This window comes from Mixophyes fleayi, chromosome 6 (genome assembly GCF_038048845.1).
Source record: "Mixophyes fleayi isolate aMixFle1 chromosome 6, aMixFle1.hap1, whole genome shotgun sequence".
Classification (NCBI taxonomy): domain Eukaryota; kingdom Metazoa; phylum Chordata; class Amphibia; order Anura; family Limnodynastidae; genus Mixophyes; species Mixophyes fleayi.
Genome location: NC_134407.1, coordinates 13280513 through 13302511, shown reverse-complemented (window position 1 = coordinate 13302511; position 21999 = coordinate 13280513). Strand labels below are relative to the sequence as shown.

At 41.4% G+C, this 21999-nt stretch overlaps 1 protein-coding gene and 1 long non-coding RNA gene across 2 annotated transcripts in view; one reads left to right on the top strand and one right to left on the bottom strand.

Moving 5' to 3' along the window:
• Positions 1-21999, bottom strand: part of LOC142160844 (uncharacterized) — a 62109-nt gene that overhangs the window by 36278 nt on the left and 3832 nt on the right. The window lies entirely within an intron of this gene.
• Positions 777-20896, top strand: TNFRSF1A (TNF receptor superfamily member 1A). Its single transcript, XM_075215865.1, has 10 exons — positions 777-1117; positions 4002-4209; positions 9157-9285; positions 11786-11932; positions 12919-13003; positions 13980-14041; positions 15026-15178; positions 16535-16560; positions 17167-17323; positions 18841-20896. The coding sequence occupies exons 1-10, from the start codon at positions 1097-1099 to the stop codon at positions 19098-19100; spliced, it is 1248 nt and encodes a 415-aa protein (XP_075071966.1). The 5' UTR covers positions 777-1096; the 3' UTR covers positions 19101-20896.

Genomic DNA, 21999 nt, shown 5'->3' with positions numbered 1-21999 from the left:
ACTCTTTCTCTGTCTCTTTGGAGCCCTGGACACTGCACACTGAGGCAGATATTTGCAGATCTTTGGCATTGCTGTATAATAACCAAAGGCAAAACGCCAGAGCTGTGTGCGCAGCCTAGTGCGGCGAGACCACGCAGACCAATAGGAGGCCACAAACTCTTTATTACTACTTGTCTTTGAAGTCACCCCCCTTCCACTTTGTTTTGCAACCAACTAATGTAGCTGTGTTGTGGCTGAGGGGGCAATTATTTTAGTGTAATCTTACCAGCACTACCCCAGAGTGGATCTGGCCAGAGCCGTTGGCCCTTCTTCTGCTCTGGGCCCCAGGAGCTTTCCCCATCTGCCCCTATTATAATCCTCCACTTGAAAGGGACATCCAGCTCCTCCCTTCACAGTTCTGCTCCTCCGCAAACTCCGCCATATTGTTGCACCAGAATCAGCAGCAATCTAGGTGCACTTGCACAAATCAAGGCAGTGTGATAAATAAGCATCAGTCTGTTCTATCCCTCCTTCTCTGTTCCCATCTATCTCTTATCCAGATCTCAATGTATTCCAGTCTTTGCTCTCTGTTCCGCAGCTCCATATTTTCACTCTCACCAGAAATCATTTTTCCATCTCCTACTCTCCCCATTCTGGATGAACAGCTTCAGGAGGAGCAGGAAGTAACCTTGATGTATTAGAACTCTAAAAATTTACATAACTAGGTAAAACCTAACTCTCTCTCTCACCGCCCCCTGGCTGGTGACTCCCTCTCAGTTCTGTCATTTCCTGAACTTCTCTTCAGACTTCAGTAGTTTCTCTGTTTGGGATACAGAGCGAGCAGGGAGGGGCCATAAGAAGAGAGCGTGAAGTGACAGGACAGAGACAGAGAGGATCAGACTTTCCTGGGATCTGAAATCTGATCATGTACATAGGATCCAGATTCACCAACACAGAAATGTAATGAGAGCGATTAACCCTTGAGAGGCCAAAGACCTGCAGACGATGTTAGAGGCAGTTCCTGGACTAAGGGACTTCCATCAGTCTCAGGAATAATGTGTCAAATCGTCTGTCCAAGTGTGCGGCGGAAATCCCCATAACTAGGAGAACCTGAAAAATGACCGGGCTCTTCCTCCTGGTGAGTAACGTCTCCATGCAACATGTCATTGTCAAACAAGTTACATTTGTTACTCTTTGGGTTACATTGAGAATTGTATTCTCCACTGATACAAGTTAAACACTCTCCCAGGACCCCAGTCTATGGGGGTGGGGTGGGGGGGGTATCTCTGCTGGGCATGTAAGGACCACCAGAAAATGTAGACTGCTGTAAAGTCGTAAAAATGTCGCTTTCAGTGTTTCTCTGTCTCTCTCTCTCTCTGTTCTTCACTCTCCGTTCCTCTCTTACTGTTTCTCTCTCTCTTCCTCTCTCGCTGTTCTCTCTGCTCCACTCTCACTGTCTCTCTCTCTCTCGCTCAATCTCTCACTATTATTCTCTCTGTCCCCATCTCTCTCTCTCTTTCGGTCTCTCTCCATCCCCCTCTCTCCATTTCCCTGTCTCTCTCTCTGTCCCCATCTCTTTCTCTCTTGCTCTCTTTCCCCGTCTCTCTCTGTCTCCTTCTCTCTCACTGTATATTATACAACCAAGCAACGTCATATAATATGGAACTGTCTAAGAAATGGTTTTACACACAAGCAGAAAATAAAGTAATGTTATATTAACTTGTGAGGCTGTGTAATGTGTGTCAGTGTGTATAAACTGTGTTTACACTACACAAACTCCTTCACTATAGGATTTCTTGTGTGTGTATGTATATATATATATATATATATATATATATATATATATATATATATATATAGTGTGTGTGCGCTATAGACTCTGTATACAAACTCTGCTATATTCTGTTTAGCAGCACCAGTGAGCAGGTTACAGTGCAGACGTACTGGTGAAATAAGTTGATGTTGTTCTTGGATCAGGCGTTCCAGGGTATTTGTCGGTGTGATCTCCTGCCAGTTACCAGCAGGTTTATTCTCACAGCAATAGGAGAACAAGAATGTGTTTCCTGGATTAGGAAAGAGGTCTGTGTTACGGGAAGTTGCAGTCATAGGCTGGTGTTACAGTGCAGAGCCTGTGCTGAGATCTCCCCCACAGCAAGTGCTTAACACTGAACAAGAGATTTCATTTTGAGGCGCAGAGCCTCAAGCCTCAGTGATATCACTAGTTCCTGGTGAACTGATTAGCAGTGTTCTCATGGATTTTTAGTTTAACCCATGAAATGTCTCTGTGATGTCACTGGTTCCTAGTGAGTTGATTGGCCGCCTTGACAATAATATTGGCACAGACTGCAGAATGGCGGTCTCCACTGCGCTTCGACGACTGCATTTGTTCACGGCTCAATATGCAAACATGTCTGCAGTGACAGTCTCTAGTTTGTAAAATTATAATTAATGGACAATACTGTTTCTTCAGGCTGTGATGTAAATGTCGGTAGATGTTGTAAATCTGTATCCATAGACAAGTGGATAGTTTGCTGAACTGGTCCGTATGCCAGTTGTAATGCTCAGTGTGTAACTCGCCTGCACAGGTGTAATATATATATATATATATATATACACACACACACACACACAAGTTAACCCGTGCATTATATTCATGCGTTCTAGTCAAATCAAGCTACTTAAGGTGTTAAAAAGGTTCTTGTCATGCATTTGGGCCATGGCCCAGGCCTCAACCACCAACCACTCCCCACTGTCACTCCCGGCAACCACCAACCACTCCCAACTGTCACTTCTCCTTCAAGAAATATATATATATTTTTTTTAAATCTTTATAAACACTTTTAACAATCAACAAATTAAATTAACAAATTAAAAACATCTTCGTATACCAAATTTCAGCCCTTTCTGATTTTTTTTTCCACACACACTAAGAATTTAGTAGGTCAGTGTATAACTCCGCCCAGCAGGTGGCGCTGCAGCTTGGTTTTATTTTTTCCACACACACACAGACAGACTAACACACGCCACTAGACATTTATATTATAGAGATATATATATATATATTACACAGGGAAAAATAATCATTGCCAACCATATATTGCAGATTGCTGCCCCGCCCCCCCAGCATACCCTATATTGCATTGCAGAGCAACCCCCCTTCCCCCCAAGCAGTATACCCCTTATTGCAGAGCAATCCCCCCACAGTACACTCCATATTGCAGTGTAATCCCCCCATGACATACTACATATTGCAGAGCCCCCATTGCACACCTCATACCTCAGAGTTATGCACTCCACAATGCTAACATATCGCACATAATACCCCTCTTTGACAATCATATTTTACACAAATTATCCCACCCAAACTACTAGTCATCTGTTGCACGAGATCTCCCCAACGTTCAGCCACCTGACGGCCTCAATGTTAAGGGGTCATTCAGGATTGAGTGAATAATCATTAGTCCTGACTGACCATGGAACTGATTTGAAGATGGAGGTAGGAGGTGCCGCTGTCAGGGTCATAGAGACCGATGAACGCTTACGGGTAAATGTATCAAGCTGAGAGTTTCCGGCGGGTTTGAAAAGTGTAGATGTTGCCTATAGCAACCAATCAGATTCTAGCTGTCATTTTGTAGAATGTACTAAATAAATGATAGCTAGAATCTGATTGTTTGCTATAGGCAACAACTCCACTTTTCAAACCCACTCACAGCTTGATACATTTACCCTTTATGGTCATAAGTCCTAATGTCTGGTGTGGCCGTCACTTCCTCTGTCAGCAGACAGGGGTCAGTGTGCAAATTGTTTTTTGGTTTGGTTTTGATGTTGGAAAAGTTTTATGCCAAATCCAATGAAAAATGTCTGGATTTGGCCAAACTGAATATATGCAATGCTGGCCCTAAACTGCTGGTACTTTGTTAGATTTAGCATTTAAAGCCCATTATTTTTGTGGTTTATGTGAAATGTTTTTTTATATACTTATGCAGAAATATAGTATTAAACAATTTATTATTGTCTGGCAGATCTCTTTCATCTGGGTTTTCCCCAGTATATGTCAGGATATCAATATCCCTCTACAATCTGCGTTGCTGGTTAAAAGTGAACCTGTGGGCTTCAGTCTACCTCCCCGTAGGCACAAAAGAGCCGAGAGAGGAAATGGCACAATATCTTGCAATGACAGTGAATACAAACCTAGAAAGGTTGATTACTGCTGCAACAAATGCTTGGCGGGTGAGTACACGTTATACAATATATGCTTAACAGAGCTTGCATAGCTATATGTTCTGCAATGTGATGGGGCAGCACAGTGGCTCAGTGGTTAGCACTTCTGCCTTACAGCACTGGGATCATGAGTTCAATTTCCGACCATGGCCTTATCTGTGTGGAGTTTGTATGTTCTTCCCATGTTTGCATGGGTTTCTTCCAGGTGCTCCGATTTCCTCCCACACTCCAAAAACATACTGGTAGGTTAATTGGCTGCTAACAAAATTGACACTCGCCTGTGTGTCTGTCTGTCTGTGTGTGAGTGTGTGTGTGTTAGAGAATTTAGACTGTAAGCTCCAATGGGGCAGGGACTGAGTTCTCTGTACAGCGCTGCGGAATTAGTGGCGCTATATAAATAAATGATGATGATGCTTTGGTAACATTGTTGGTTCAGTTGAAATTTGGGTAGGTCTCCCGGACTCCCGAGAGAGCAGGCAAATATCCCGCATACTGCAACTTACTCGCCAAAATGACGTGATTTGCAGTTAATCGCGTGGGGCAGGGACAAAATGACGCGATTCACCGCAACCCGTCGCCTCCGCCCTCCAACCACGCCCCCATCCCGAGATCTCCCGGAATTACGTTTTCAAAGGTTGGCAAGTAAGTCACACCTTCCAATATTTATCTAGGCAAAATCAGGACAGAACAATTTCTGGCAAGCAATGTCCTTTTCGGGTCATCGGACTGGGTCAATGCTTCTAAGTAACAGATACTGGGACTCAATTAGAGTTTGGTGCACGTCAATTTTTGGAGAGTAACTATTTGTACTCCACATGCATACCAGAATACGTCCGTATCTAGATTTGTGACTATATTAGACTTGGGCCGCTTAGAGAGGCAGAATGGGGGCTGGCCAGCATAAGTTGATCAGGATAAGGCTGTGAAGTGGCGGAACTACCACTGGTGCTGCGGTACACCGGGGCCCATGGTGATAATGGGGCCCCCTGCATGGCAGATGCAGAGGGTCAGGGGCCCCAGTTCCCTCCTCCCCTGCATCGGGGCCCACAGGTCTCAAGTTCTGCCTCTGAGGCCGTGTTTGCCAAATATAGATTGTCCCTTGTAAACGCTATGTAATGAGACGCCAGATATTCTTCTATCTTATAATATAATATATATTGTAATATATAATTCATTAGATTGCTGCTATATTCTATCAAGTTGCAGCATGCTTTTCTTTTGGATTTTTAAAGTGGTAAACAGTTTTGTAGGCATTTATATTTCATTACATTATGACACTTTTTTATTACATTAAACAGAAATAAAAAAAAAAGGAACTAATACCTCAAGTTTTCATTTTGCTAGATACACCCAGATATGCAATGAGCTAAACTGCATCATACATGAGAATAGAAACGTATAGTAACTTATCTGAAATCTGTATTGAGGTAGATCTTTCTGCATGTGACTGTCTCTTACATAGGCCCATATATTAGTGTTATATCTGTCATAAAATAATAAAGCAAAAAAAAAAAAGTATAACTGTCTGTCTTCCACATCTGCCCACACACGGCAGCTTTATGGTAAGTTACATATTAAGAACGTTTGTTTGAACTTGTCATGGAAAGAAGGAGTAGAGGGGTAGTGCAGGCTGATCTATAGGTGAATATTAATAGTCTGGTTTGAGAAATATGTTGACACAAGGTAACAAGTTAGGAACAGAGGGCCTGATTCATTAAGGATCTTAAATTAAGAAGTTTCTTATTTAAGTCTCCTGGACAAAACCATGTTACATTGCAAGGGGTGCAAATTAGTATTTTGTTTTGCACATAAGTTAAATACTGACTGTTTTTTCATGTAGCACACAAATACTTGATAGCTTATTTGTACACTGAAAGTTAAAGTTGATATTTGTGTGCTACATGAAGAAACAGTCAGTATTTCACTTATGTGCAAAACAGAAAACTAATTTGCACCCCTTGCATTGTAACATGGTTTTGTCCAGGAGACTGAAATAAGAAGTTTCTTAAGTTAAGATCCTTAATGAATCAGGCCCAGGATTCTTATCATGTTTCAGGACTGGAGAGGTTTGTGCAGGATAGGTGAATCCGCCTGATTGCTTGAGTTTTGTATGTAGAAGGCTGTTAGTACTTTACAGTGAACCATTTCTAAAATGTTACCATATGGTGACTGACATCAAATTCTGCAGAAAGTATTTCTCAACATCAACTTAGTAACATATATTATTATACAGACTGGGTATTAATAAACAGACAAAGGGGGAGATTTACTAAACTTTCTTAAAAAAAAAAAGTTGAGGTGTTGCCCATGGCAACCAATCAGATTCTAGCTCTCATTTATATAGCACATTCTAGAAAATGAGAGCTGGAATCTGATTGGTAGCTATGATGTGGCAGTTTTATCCAGCTAGATTTTTGTATCTTATAAAAGAGGAACCATCGGTTAAATAAACGTAGATTGCTGGAATGACTGGTTGTATTAAGCAGCTGTGTCATGTTGATGCCTGTAGTGCCCAATGTTCTTGCGCAATGTATACATTCATCTTCTCAGCTGCAAAATGCCCCTGGAAATCCTATTCAATTGTGCACAACTAGTAGCATACTAATATAGCAATGTCAAATATGCAGCATTCATGCCCAAACACACTGATGACACACTAATGACTTGCTTGGATATGTTTTATCAGTGTTAGCTATAGGCAACTGTTTATGCATATATATATATATATATATATATATATATATATAATTATATGTATGAAAGTGAAACAAATGGGATAGGGCGCCACAATAGTGTAGTATTATTATATCAACAATACTAATCATACATATATCATACTTGCCAACTCTCCCGGAATGTCCGGGAGACTCCCGCATTTTGCGAGAGTCTCCCGGACTCCCGGGCGAGTGTGGCAATCTCCCGAATTCTGCCCACTTCACTAGGAAGTGCCCCACTTCCTAGTGAAGTGGGCAGAATTAGATCCCAAATGCCGCGATTCCCGGTGAATCGCGGCATTTGGCCCCGCCCCTGCAGTCAAATGACGGGGTCAAAATGACATCATTTTGGCCACCCCGCCCCCCTCACGCCCCCCTCTACTGGCTGGCTCCCGGAAGGGAGCTGAAGAAAGTGGGCAAGTATGACATATATGGACAGATAGAAACGTGACTCACACATCATGAGTATGTGGATATACAGATCTCATAACAGAGACAGTGAAGCAGAGAGTGAACAGAGCCTTCCCAAGGACACCAATCCTCTCCAGTGGTGATAATGTGATACCAGATAATACATCTTTATTGCTTATCTGTTTAATATGCTGCTCCTTCACATATCCATTGCTGCTTATAGTTTGAAATGTTCCTCCTCACAGCAAACAGACAGGGTGTGTCTGTGTCAGTGCAACTATATATATATATATGTATATAGGTAATAGCTTTATGACTATACCATTTTTATTGGATGCAGCTGAGGGTGAAGCTTTAAATTACATGTAAATACATATAATTTACAAAGAAATGACATATTTCAGACTGCAGTCTATCCATTCACTAGGAACCAGTGACATCACTGAGAATGCAGCCTATCCACTCAATAGGAACCAGTGACATCACTGAGAATATAGCCTATCCCTTCCCTAGGAACCGGCAACATCATTGAGAATATAGCCTATCCCTCCCCTAGGAACCGGCGACATCACTGAGAATATAGCCTATCCATTCACTAGGAACCAGTGACATCACTGAGAATGCAGCCTATCCCTTCCCTAGGAACCAGCGACATCACTGAGAATGCAGCCTATCCATTCACTAGGAACCAGTGACATCACTGAGAATGCAGCCTATCCCTTCCCTAGGAACCAATGACATCACTGAGAATGCAGCCTATACATTCACTAGGAACCATTGACATCACTGAGAATGCAGCCTATCCATAAACTAGGAACCAGTGACATCACTGAGAATGCAGCCTATCCACTCAATAGGAACCAGTGACATCACTGAGAATATAGCCTATCCCTTCCCTAGGAACCAGTGACATCACTGAGAGTGCAGCCTATCCAGTCACTAGGAACCAGTGACATCACTGAGAATGCAGCCTATCCATTCACTAGAAACCAGTGACATCACTGAGAATGCAGCCTATCCCTTCACTAGGAACCAGTGACATCACTGAGAATGCAGCCTATCCCTTCCCTAGGAACCAGTGACATCACTGAGAATGCAGCCTATCCATTCACTAGGAACCAGTGACATCACTGAGAATGCAGCCTATCCCTTCACTAGAAACCAGTGACATCACTGAGAATGCAGCCTATCCAGTCACTAGGAACCAGTGACATCACTGAGAATGCAGCCTATCCCTTCACTAGGAACCAGTGACATCACTGAGAATGCAGCCTATCCAGTCACTAGGAACCAGTGACATCACTGAGAATGCAGCCTATCCAGTCACTAGGAACTAGTGACATCACTGAGAATGCAGCCTATCCCTTCACTAGGAACCAGTGATATCACTGAGAATGCAGCCTATCCAGTCACTAGGAACCAGTGACATCACTGAGAATGCAGCCTATCCCTTCACTAGGAACCAGTGACATCACTGAGAATGCAGCCTATCCAGTCACTAGGAACCAGTGACATCACTGAGAATGCAGCCTATCCCTTCACTAGGAACCAGTGACATCACTGAGAATGCAGGGCAGTCCGCAGAGATGCAACATTGCAGATTTTTTCCTCGCACCCCGCAAACGTGTGCAAGAAAATCCGCAATATCGGGGTACTCTAGTACCTGGAAATGTGCACAACCGAATATCGTGCTCATGTTCCTTGTACACAACTTGCTTAATATGATTATACAAATTCTGAACTATTGTTGACTTGACTTGCTTTATTAGAAGACCACACAGACTGTCAACTGATATTGTATCTTAATGATATCTTATCTCCTTTTTTTAAGGTTTTAAAGTGAAAACTGATTGTCGTGGTCGGGGACAGAAAACAGATTGCGTTCCTTGTGATCCCGACTCCTATACTGATAAGCCAAGCCACTCTAAATATTGCGAATCCTGCAGCAATTGCTTACTCCGTGAGTATCGATGCACCCACACCCAATAAGTGGTTGATTGTAATTACTATTAGCCTTGTGTCAAGCTCAAGCTATCGCCAGTGTATTTACACCCAGTAAAACCCTGGGCATACCTTCCCCAGGGCCCCCATAGTGTCCAGGGTACTCACCCTGACACGAGTCTGCATGGTCTCTTCTCCTACTCACAGTGGCTGTACAGTCTTTGAAAGGGACAGTGCAGATTTTCTAGATGTTACTGATGGCACGAACCACGGAATTCCACCGTGTGTCCATTCAGCAGTATCTCAACAATCTGAGCAAGCCCTATTCACTTCAGAATTCTCCAGTTGCTGCCACGTAGAGTAGAGCTGAGCGGTTCTGAACTGGCATTAAGTAACTTGTAAACTATGGGGTTCCGGAGAAAGGAGATGCTAACGGTGAGGATGGGAGGGCTTTCAAATAATAATAAGAAACACACATTAAGGCCATCACCACAAGTACAGTACAGTGCACACTAAGCCTCACAGTTAGCATTTTGCTATAATGAATAAACATTGTACAAAGTGTTTTAACTAGAGATAATCTAAGGTGGCACCAGGGGCTAACTATATATTCCAAAGTCATACTTGCACCACTGATTTCACATGGAACGGTGTGGACCTTCTTAAACCCCTGGGCATCACTCTACCATCCTAAACACCCTTTTTTTTTATTATCCAACACTGGTTGTTTGTAGCTTTTTAGATATGTGAATAGTTGTATTTGTCTTCTACTCTGTCAGGTGATGATATCCTGTTCCATGTATAGTAACATTCATGCATAACTTGCTCTGTGAGTCATAGGACAGCCATATTCTCTCTCCCAGGTGATAATATGTCAAGCCCCCTTCACATGCCCTCTTTTTCTGACTAATCATGGAGTGATCTCTGGTGCCCATACATGCAGTGATTCTGACCGCTAACGGTGCTGTTATTTATCGAACTGCCAGCAAATCACCTGATTGATTGGGCTCTATCCTATAAAAACAAGGGAATAAATTGTTGCCCAGTGACCACAGTCACTTGCAGTGTCTGGCCATTCACATAGCCAACTTAGACTAAAAGTGCCCACATACACGCAGCTATACCCTTAGTGCCCAGTAACAAGATCTTTGCCCAACTTGCCCTCACCATATTCAAATCAGAAAAATCTGTCCATTTACTCTGGTTCTACTGGATAACACATGTTAGGGAGAGAGGAGCGTGTAGAGTTTCTTCTGGCTTGTAGGGTTAGATACAGGGTTTTTATAAGTCACATATACAGCACGACCGAATTCTCATGCATTAAAGAGATATCATAACAACAGAATTTAATGGTATTCACCTACAGTATGTGCGAAGGAGCCCTGAATGACTTTTTACTTATTTACTTTATTTCTAAGACTATTATAAAATACCCTTCTAATCAAGGTCAATGTCTTGGGACATTAATTAATCTTAGAGATAAGAGACAAGTTTCCCCCCATATCCTCCCTAACTCTGATCTTGGAAAACAAAGCTGTGTCAAATTCTAAATGATTTTGTTTCCTCAGGAAATGAAGGTCACAATCTGCAGAACATTCTATATCCCTAGGTTAACTATTTCAGCACCCAAAAGCCCAAACTGCTCTAATGGTGCTGATCAGGATCCAGGAGCCATTGGCCCTATCCTACGGACATCATACATGCCCTGATATAACGTTGATTATGATCAACAGACTTTTGGGGCCCATGCACACTGTGATTTGTCACCAAGTAGGTCTGAAACAGAGTGTATTGGCAATGACTCATGTGCATGGCAATCGGCTTCCTGGGTGGTTAGATCAGCCCAAGCTTGGGCACCTTAGGTCACATAGCCAGATAGTAAAACTCATTCCTCTCTTTGTGTTGTTTAGATGGTGAGAAAGGCACGGGGATCCCTCTAGATTTATTGGTTAGGTGGTGGGACGGCTCCTCGTTTAGTACTGTTGGTTAAATAATGAGTGAGAGTATCCCACATCTCTAACACTCTGTTGGTCTCCTAATGATGATTAGAGGATGAAAATATAATTCCTTCCCTAGCTATGTTGGTTAGATGGTGAAATACTCTGTTTCTTCCATCTCATACTGTTGATTAGACAACGAGAGTCATTCCTTCCCTAGCACTGCTGGTTAGTCGGTGAGCTCATCAAGTTCCTCATTCTCCTTCTCTAAATGAGATGTTCAAGTTCCTCATTCCTTCTGTTGATAAGATGGTCAGGTTCCTTGCTATGTTTTTCTCTAGTAGAGGGTTAGATTATGTCTCTACCTTTTAGAAAGTGAAATTAAGTTCTTCTCCAAACGTTGACCTAATGATAAGATTGACAAGTGGTTGGTTCCATCTCTCCTTTTCCCATTCTCAGACAGATGAGTGGCTCCTCACTTCTCTGTTGATCAACTGTTCCTGCCATAGGATTTGGATTGCTTTATTTGGTGTGGAGATTGATTAGCAGATAATTAATTAGTTTGTTTGCTTGTTTTTTTAGAAAATGGTCAAATTGAGTTGCTTGCCTGCACTGGGAAGAGAGATGTCCTCTGTGGATGTCCTGATGGTCAATTCAAGACGGCAAAAGACAAAAACTTTGCATGTCAGAACTGCAGCAAATGCGTGAATGGAACTGAACTTGTTAAGTGTAAGTAACCCCCACAAAATTTTCAGCGAGGAGTGGTCATATTTACGTTTATGCTGGAATACATGCATCTTGTAAATTGAATAAATTAAAAATAATTATAAATATGAATATATATATATATATATATATATATATATATATATATATATATCCTCCTTTATCAGTAAAGTTTGTCTTGTGTTTGTGTCTTTATATTGCAAGTAGACATATAGACATAACAATTGCAATTACTAAAACTATTTAAGCAATCATAAGTACTTCCATGTTACCTGTTAAGGATTCTGTAATCTACTGTTTTCTTATTATGGCATTTAGCCTGTTATGGTAATTACTTAATTAACTTTCACTAGATCCTGTTATAACAGCGTTATAAGATATACATAGACCTCCTCCCAAAACCATTTGTGAGACCACAGTCTATGGATTTATTAAACTACAAACCCAATCACATAAACCAGGTGCCAATCCCAGAAGATTCCAACAATACCCTCCGATTTACACGGTTCTCCTACTACTAGATCTGAAGATTTACTCTCAATATTGACTGCAGTTAAATCTAGACCTAAAGGGTTTCTTACCTCCATAACTTATCAGTCAAATCTTTATACCATCAGTTTGTTTATTTTTCTTGACCTGGGATCAGGCACAAAGCTGCTCCCTGTATACAGTTGGACCCTATGCCATATCCATGGGCAGCCAAAATAAACAACCATGAACGATGATATGCCAATCGCGTCATCATGGCCCCCGCCACCCGCTTTGTGATGGAAAGAACTGCGTCACTTATCAGCAGGGGGAGGGCCGCAATGGCGCAAATCGAATTGTCACATCCCCCAGTACTTGTCCCATGGACCTCCGCTGCAGTATCTCCGGTGGGGAGGTTCAAAAAGTGGGCAAGCAGGCTTTTCTTTGAGAATGGTCTTAGTTTCCGACTATCTGTCACATTATGTATATAATTACATAGTCTCTGAATTTTTCCATTGCAGGCAATGATGACAATGACACCATTTGCAAATGTTTTCATACGTTTTTCTTTGACGAAGAAGCCAGAAAGTGTCGCCCATGTAAAGAGTAAGTAAAACATGGAGGTTACTATGATAAATGTACTTAATTATAAAATCCTGGCACTAGGACAGTAGTTACTCCCCTGTCTTGGCTCTATCTCCTCCTGTTGGTCAAAAGTGGCACTGCAGCTCAGTACATTTACTACTGTGCTGAACATTTTGCTATATTTCACATGCTGTCAGTGGAAGTGTGTAAACCGGTTAAGATGATTCGGAAAACTCTGCAAAATTTCAAAGATATGCCATCTGTGAATTAGTCACTCCCTATTCGCCCAAAGTTTGCTGAATAATTAAGGCACGCTGGAGAATCGGGCCAATCACATGAAGCAGTAAACTTCAACAAATGTCACATGTCTGCAGCCTTTACTCTTTGGATGCTCTCTGTGACTGACAGTAGCCCAGACTATTGTACACTAATGTGTGCACTAGATTTGCTACAAACCCGTGCAACCGGTACTGGAGAGAGAAGGAATGGCTTGCGAACTACAATTTAGCACAGCAGTAATAGAAATTTAATTTTGCACCGTGATATTATTAAAAATGGAAATACTGTGTTGGAGAGGGTTAATGTTTAGAGGATATTTATTGCTGTGTGGTGGGGCACATAAAAGGATTAGATTTTTGCAACAGCTCAGAGCTACCAGTCTTCAGGTCTCATCTTATACTTTAATTGTATGGGATTGTGCTCCTCCGTGTTGTACCTGAACAGTAAAAGCTAATTTCTAGGTGCACTCTGAGCAATGCTATACAAAGCGAAACGCGTGATATGCTATGCAAAGCGAAATGCGTGATATGCTCTGCAAAGCGAAACGCGTGAAATGTTGCACCCAAGTGTGGTATGAGTCTAAGATACGGTGGGACAGTTCTAAAATTTCGCTCATCTCACCTCCACACGCATTAATATATTAGGTGACATATTTGGTGGGCTTCAGATCTGTCTAAAGAGTTTTTATCATTGAAATAATAATGGCATTTAATCCTAGGTGTCAAAGTACTGACTGTCAAGATCACTGTCCTCGGGTTGTGGAGTCTTTTAGGCCTAAAGGTAAATCTGAATAATTATCACAAGACATTTTCTTTATGTGGATCTGCAGATTAATTGTGTTTATTACTGATATATACACAGTAGCAACTCATTTCTAGAACCCCAGCACAATTTATTAATATAAATGTATGGACTTTGTTTTTAGAGGGACATTGTACCGATATACTTTTTTATTGGGAAGGTATTATTCGGTAAGGCCATCAATTATGACGCCAAGTGCCTTGATCATTTTGTATGAAATAAATGGCACCAACTCGGGAAGTGGCCTTTTTGTGGGTTGAACCAACACTCATTAGGATGCAGCCTATTATTACATAATATATGACTATAGGGATACACCTACCTATTGGCTATAGGTAGGTCTGACCCTGTAGTTTTGTCTTGTCCTGTTAGTATTAGTAATTACAATAATTAGTGCTAGCTCTGCCCTCTTCAATGTCACTTACACATGAACTTGACTGTTTTTATAACAGTCGCTCATACCCTAGAGAAAGAACTAACAATGGGTAACATATTAAAGACGTCCAAAATACTGGAGGTGCTTCTAAAAGACCATTTCACTGCTGTTTGTAGAAGACACTGTTACAGAATGTGTAAAGCATTTATTCATAAATCTATAAACCGGACAATAAGGGGTAAATGTATCAAGCTACGAGTTTTTTGGTGGGTTTCAAAAGTGGAGATGTTGCCTAACTATCATTTTGTAGACTATAGTAAATGATAGCTAGAATTTGATTGGTTACTATAGGCTCCAGATTTGAAACCCGTTGGCAACTCTCAGCTTGATTCATTTATCCCTTGATGAATGGGGCTAGTCTCTTTAATTACTCAGTGTGTGTGTAATCAAATGGAATCCCAATTTATGTTTTCTAGACCCCTTTGAAAAATTGCCACATTGATGTGTGTTAGTTGAAAGTACTTTTTATTTAGTATTAAAGAATATACTTTTTTTACCCATCTTAGATGTTGTTATGTATGTTTCAGAAAATGAAAAAGTTCCACTGGTCATAATGATAGGAATCATATCCCTTGCGGTGGTCCTGGTGGCTGCGGTGGCTTACATTGTTTGGATGCAACGGAAGAAGATCACTTCCTATCTTCAGAATAAGACCTGTTCTCAAACTAACGTCATAGAAGGTATAATGAACTTGGTGGTCTAGGCGGGTGAATGACATGGTGACGTGCTGTAGCCATCATCAATCAGTGCTTGGGTTTTTCCCTTGGGATGTTAAATCTGTTCCTTTATGGATGAGTAGAATTTACCAAGAAATAAATGATGGATAAAATGAAACAAGACCTTTATGGGTGAATTCAATTTCTGGCAATGTTCCGCGGAGTGCCTCCGCAACGGTTGTGAAGGGACTCCACGACGATGTAACTTCACGGGTATCGACTGGACATGAGCACAGTCAGACATCGCCATGATGTGCTACTGCATTTTTCCTCAAAAGCATTCCATTGTATGAATATTTTGCAATGGAAATGTGTATTTGTGAGACAATACACAGACACACACAGTTACAGAATCTCGTTGGACACCATTTGTGCCTCCATATAATTGGGTCCAGCATGCAATGGCATGTCCATCTTCTCAGGCTCTTTTGCACCTTTTTTGGGGCAATTCTCAGTGTGGGGTTCTAGAGCATAGAGTCACATCAAAACCGTGCTTACTTGGACTTGCTACATTGACTGTTTCTGGGTTCACTTACAATATACTGCTTGTTTCATCCCCATTTACTGTATCTATTACTGGGTTCTCGAAAAAAAAGGTGGACAATGCCTTTACTTCCAGAGTCACATTTATGGATCTTGTCATTTTAGATACATTGGTCTACTAGCACCATTCTGCGCTGTAGAGGCAATATAACCTCACTCTAGAAGAGGACACTAGCTGTATAATTTAAAGGGGCATAGGACAGTCGTACTCTTGTCTGCAACCCCCGGCCGTCCCAGGCATCAGTTAGATGAGGGGTTCCTCCCTTCATATCCTATGAGGGGTAAATGCATATGTGGTAGTTGTCTTAAGATGGAAAGCCCCTTACAAATATCCACCACCCTAACATATGGTGTTCACATACCTCCCAATATTTTGGGACAGGGGGCGTGCCGTATGTGGCACACGTTCACCACTGCTCTGACAGAGTTCCCACCAGCAGGACAAAGCTGTCCCGATCGGGATGGAGGGACGGAGCCCTCAAATCGGGACTGTCCTGCCTAATTTGGGGTGGTTGGGAGATATGTGTTCATGTGTACAAAACTTTACGGGTAGAGACGAGCAGAAAAATGTTGGAATATTTTATACACAGCACACATGACGTGTCTGTGTGTAATCAAGATTTTGTGCTGACGTATTCTGTGAGCTTACTTATCTATGAAATGGTTAAATGTCTGCAGAAATGATCTATAGATATGTTGATTCTCTCTTACAAGCAGCCATTTATTAATAGCCTTAGTTATACAGTTTTCTGACATGATTTATTTAATCTCTTGCAGGAACTATTGCACAGACTACTTGTTTGGTAAGTATGAGAGTTCTATCCCATATTATAGTCTAGAATTCTTGGGGTGCATTAAGACATTACTTTTTTTTTTATTTTTACATGAATGGGAAACAGCCAGGGTTGCTAGGGGGGTGGGGGCAGCAGTCCTCAGTCAATGCCCCCCTCCCACATGTCGCTTTGCAAAAACCGACATTATTGTTATTTTTTTATTTATATAGTGTTGATCATATTATTTACGCTGTACAGAAATTATGTAATCATTCAAATCAGGTTCTGAGGCATTGGAGCTTACAATATAAATCCCCCATATCAAATTAAGAATACATTTTAGATTAAGTTCTACCTTAATCTTTAACCTGTTAGAGACTGACCCTCTAGTCCTAGGTGCTTCTGTATTGTGAGAGAGGGTTGAAAGAGAGCAGGAAATATATGGGGTGTAATTGACCATCTTTTGATCTTTTCTACCTCCGCACTGGACTATCACATCTATTAATGATCTCATAGTAGCTGTCAGTCTGCTCCAATTCATAGGCTCTGCAGGGGTTAAAAATGTTACTAATTTCAATGAAACGAAAAAATCAAGCATTAAATTAGACTAACATTTCTTTTGTTTAATCTTTTTAGATGGAAGACGGCAGCGAGGTGGCGTATGCACACCAGCCTCTCCCAGGGTACACACCATGCGCAGTAGACAATCCCAACGTTGTGCAACAAATAATGCTGCAAAGTGCAACAACTTTACCCGATGTCACCTTACAGACCAGCGCACTGCGCCTGCAGAGTGAGTGAAACTACGAGTGCGCTGAGCAATAGTCAGAACCTTAGCGAAGAAGAAGGATGAGGATAAGTAGAATAGTAGTAAGAGTGTCAGGGAAGAGGTCAGTGTGATTATAGGGCCTCTCTATTGTAGACATAACAGAGAAGCTATGTAGAAAGTACTTTTGAGAAATACGAGGAGTTATATAAAAGGAAAGGAGAGTGAGTGTGACTCTGAAGACTCTAGCAAGGAGTGTGAGTATGGCCTGAAAAGAGAATGGCGTAGGGGGTGAATGTGGGCCATATAGGGGATTGGAGAAGGGGGAAGGATGCTGATCAGATAGGGAACTTGATAAGAGAGAGAATGTGGACCAGGTTGGGGACTGGAGTAGAGGTAAAATTTGGACCAGGTAGGGGCAGGGAAGGGCTGTCAAATTTTAGCCCAGGGGGTAAAACTTTCCTTTTAAAGGAAAAGAACTGCAGGTGGCCCAGTGAGAAAGCCCAATGTAGCCCACTATGGGACCGACCCAGTGCTCCCCAGCCCAGACCTCCGTTGGGTGGGGGACTGGAGTAAGGGGAGAATGTGGGCCAGATGGGGGTTTGAGTAAGAGTTAAATGTTTACCAGATAGGAGATGGAAGTAAGGGGAGAATCTTGACCAGATACTAAACTAGAATAAGAGGAAATTTTGGTTTGGAAAGTGGACTGAGGAGGTGAAGAGTTTGGAGCTAAAACATGTCTACAGGTGGGTGATTATTTGAAAGGGACACGAGGAGTGAAATTAAAAGAGACTTGAGCAGGGAGTGTTAGATGGCGCCTACTTGCTGAGATAATAGCTGCTGCACCTGGAGGCGTGAGTCTAACACGCCCTTGGTCTTCACAAGGGACACCCACAAGGGAGTTTGGGTTTCGCCGCATGGGACACGCAGGTCGCGGTTCTCCAGGGCAGCTCCCAGCGAAGTAGAGGAAGCGTAGGTGGTAAACAGTGGTTGCTCGGCAACCAGACACGACAGCCACGGTAGCAGGCATCCGTCCCTGCACCGGAGCTGAGCGGCAGGGACGTCGCCTGACAGGGAGAGAGTGTGTGTACCTTGAAGGGGACTAGAGGGGGGAATGAGAACTGACTGGGCACTGGAGTAGGTGGAGAGCAGGAGCAAAGCCAAGTTATTTCCAAACACGCTGGCTAAATCCATTAGTGAAATACAAAAGAGGTCGGGCAGATTGTGTGGCACAATTGATAGAGTAATGTGAGAGTACCACAAGGGTTAAAGCAATCTAAATATAACAATCTCACCAGTTATAGGTACTGGGTGTATTTTATGTAGGCTGTTGGGATAGGTTGTAATACGAGGAGGAAAGTATGTTTTATGTACAGGATGTGACTGAGACAGGAATGTGAAGATTATTTATGATAAGATGTATTATATTTAGGGTAAAACATGATTTATGGTCCAGTAGGAGCAGTCATAAGAATTAATTTTGTTAAAAAGAGAGATTTAATTGATATATTTTTAATTATTTTCCACTTATTTTATGCTCCTAGGTCCAGAAATACTGTACACTATCATCGAATGTATTCCCATTGGCCGCTGGAAGGAGTTTGTTAGGCGTTTGGGTCTCAATAACTACATCATTGAGACATCCGAGCAAGACAACAAACATTACAAAGACGCTCAGTACGCAATGCTCAGCGTCTGGATAAACCGCACAGGATCCTCTGGAGCCAAGAGGGACTTGTTATTCGAAGTGTTGAGAGACATGGATTTAGGAGGATGCGTAGAGAGGATCGAGGAGTGCTTGTGACAATTTCACCCTGCCCTGTATTAGTGGACTCCCAGTTACATAGAAATGTCATACTTGATAAAAGTAACATATAGTCATATTTAACACCTGCTCATTTCCTGCTTGATTACTGTTTGCAAACTTCATTTGAAGCTAGCTCACCCATCTGGGAATCCCATTTAACGTTTCAGCGCATCTATTGTCTGGCACTAATCTATAGTCAATGAATGAAGCTGTAGCCATCCCAACTTCAGAACAAACCACCCCAGATATATAATTTTTTTTCTACAAACACTAAAGCGAGCACATATCGCCTGGATCGCATCCATTTTGGTAAATACTTGGGGTCCTAATCCAAAAGTGGCACAACTCTGATCTAAGTCTGCGAAATTTCCCAGAAATCAGAAGCATCTGTCATCTACAGACAATGGAGGCAGACATTTTGTGGGCTTAAAGGAGCACTAAACACCAAAGTTTTAATTTTTAGATATGAACCATGAAGGTGAAATAAATTTTTGGGTGTTTACCAAACGTTCTACTGGAGCTTTGTTAAACAATAAAGAATTCTCTTCCCACTCAAAGACATACAAAAGAAGCTCCGCACACATATTTAAGTCCATGCCTTGATAAGATGTCATGCGTATGTCAACTGGATCAGTGTCCATTTTGGCAACATAACTTTGGGGCCAGAACGGAAGAAATATTTGAAACTTGGGTCATACCGCTGGATCTTAGTGCAGTCGAGCGAGGATTACAACCGCGCACGGAAGAAGTAATCACCGCTACGGATTTAACGCCTGGCACGTTCCACATTTGAGACATCCCAATCAGATTTTGCTTGAGGTCGCTGTTTTTTTTAGGAATTAACAATTTGCAGCCAATTCCACCTAAAACAGTCTATCTGGCTATAATCGTCTCATGGGTAACTTAATCGTAACTTAACTTAATCATCACGGGTAACTTAACTTGCTTGTTACTTTTTCTGTCGGTCTCCTTTACCTCCTCTTAGCTCCAAACTCTCCATCTCCTCAGCCCACCTTATAAATCCTCTCCCTACTTCAGTCCCCTCTCTAGTTCACATTTCCCCAATCACACTGCAATCTATGCAAATCATCGCTGCATTGTAATAGATTGAAAGAAAAATGGTACCAAGAAAGGATGGTAACAAAGCTATTACAATTTTTCTTTTGAAACAAATGTTTATATAGTAATTTAAGTGATGCATTGTGGCTTTATGTGGCGATACAAGGTCAACGTCATATTGAAGGTACAATACCAAATGAAGGAAAATGCAAAGGACAATCTTCGATACATGTAACGTAGATCTTCTGTATTAACTTAAGGGGATATATAAAGTATATTTTTGAAAGCATATGGTGGTATCCGTTTAATACAACCACGTTACTTCCAGTCTCCTTCAAAATTATTTACATGTAAAGATTTATAATAGACTCGGATGATGTATATATAGAGCTGTCTGTGGTTTATGGGTGTCTTAGCCAAAAAACAAGAAAAAGGACTAACTAGCATCGAAGAAGATCACAACAAAATGCTGTGTATATTTTTCTAATAAAATACATTGCAAAGTTCAGTTATTCTTTTACAATGTGCCACCAGAAATATATTTTGTGCTTTCCTTCAAATGCGATATTAAGCACCAGGAGATATCTCTTGCTAGGTGTTTTCATAAAGCGCTATTTACCTTCAATGATGTCATTTCCTTTTATATGTAGATAGAAATTTTCTACAATTCTATGCAGGTCATTTGTAAATGTTTCTACTCTTGAAATAAAGTTCTCAATTTAGTTTTGCAGAGATTATAGTCTTTGACTTTTCTAAACAAGTGTATTTAGCATTATGCGTTTGTTTTCTAAGGCAGTGCTGTTCAACCTTTATTTAAATTGGGCCATGAGTGTAAGGCTGGTCACCCACTGGCGTGGCATTTGCGTCAAAACCCACAAGTACAAGCGGCATGTAAAAATGCACATAAACTCTATGCATCTGACATGTGGTTCACATTCAGTATACCCGTGCGATAATCTTTCGTATGGATTTTGAAAGTGGCACAGAACTTTCCCATTCATTTCAATGGGGTTTCTAGTTTGTGCTACATTTAGAAACCCCATTGAAATGAATGGTCTATTGGAATGAATGAGAAAGCCCTGTACATTAGACAAATAAAAACAACATAGAGGACTTTGCTTTCCTGATATTTTGGCATTCACCCATGCAGCTATGTTCAGGTACACCTTGGACTGGCCCCTACAGTTGTAGCACTTCGCTAATAGAAATCTAAAGGGAAAACTTCCCTCTCTCTGTTTTCCTGCAACTCTCCTATATCTACTAAAATCCCTTATACCACGGCAGGTTCTTCAAAGTATCTTCCTAAAAGCATGGAATGCTATCAACAAAAACATACAAAAGAGACTACAGATACGCCAACTATCTAACACCCAGAATTCACTCAGTCCCTATCTAATGCAACATCTAGGTTCTGGGAAGATAAAGGTATTACAGAAATATGGAATATTTTCGACCCGTGGGAGGCAAACTTTATAGCTTTCAACAGCTAAGAGAAAAATATAACATTCCACTCTCACATTTCTAAATGTACTTACAAACACATCACTACAAACAGCAACATCAGCCAAGTGCAAGTGGCCCAACTCCTAAAGAAATAGAATCATTGAGCTTCTCTTGTGCAAACCGATATCGAATATAATTCTTATACGAAAGACCTCCCTGACTCTTAAGATATTAGACCACGCAGAGAAAATAATGAAAGCTTTAAACTCAGTCAGACTACAAGAATTACACCTAAAAACAATAAACAGGACCTACGTATCACTAGCACAGAGGAAACACCTTGTAAAGAATGAGACAGGATTCTGTCCAAAATTCAAGAAGCTAATTTAACACA

Coding starts and splice junctions, on each gene's coding strand:
- TNFRSF1A (XM_075215865.1), top strand. CDS start 1,097: ATGACCGGGCTCTTCCTCCTG. Junction 1,118..4,001: donor TGACCGGGCTCTTCCTCCTG/GTGAGTAACGTC, acceptor ATTGTCTGGCAG/ATCTCTTTCATCTGGGTTTT. Junction 9,286..11,785: donor CTGCAGCAATTGCTTACTCC/GTGAGTATCGAT, acceptor TTGTTTTTTTAG/AAAATGGTCAAATTGAGTTG.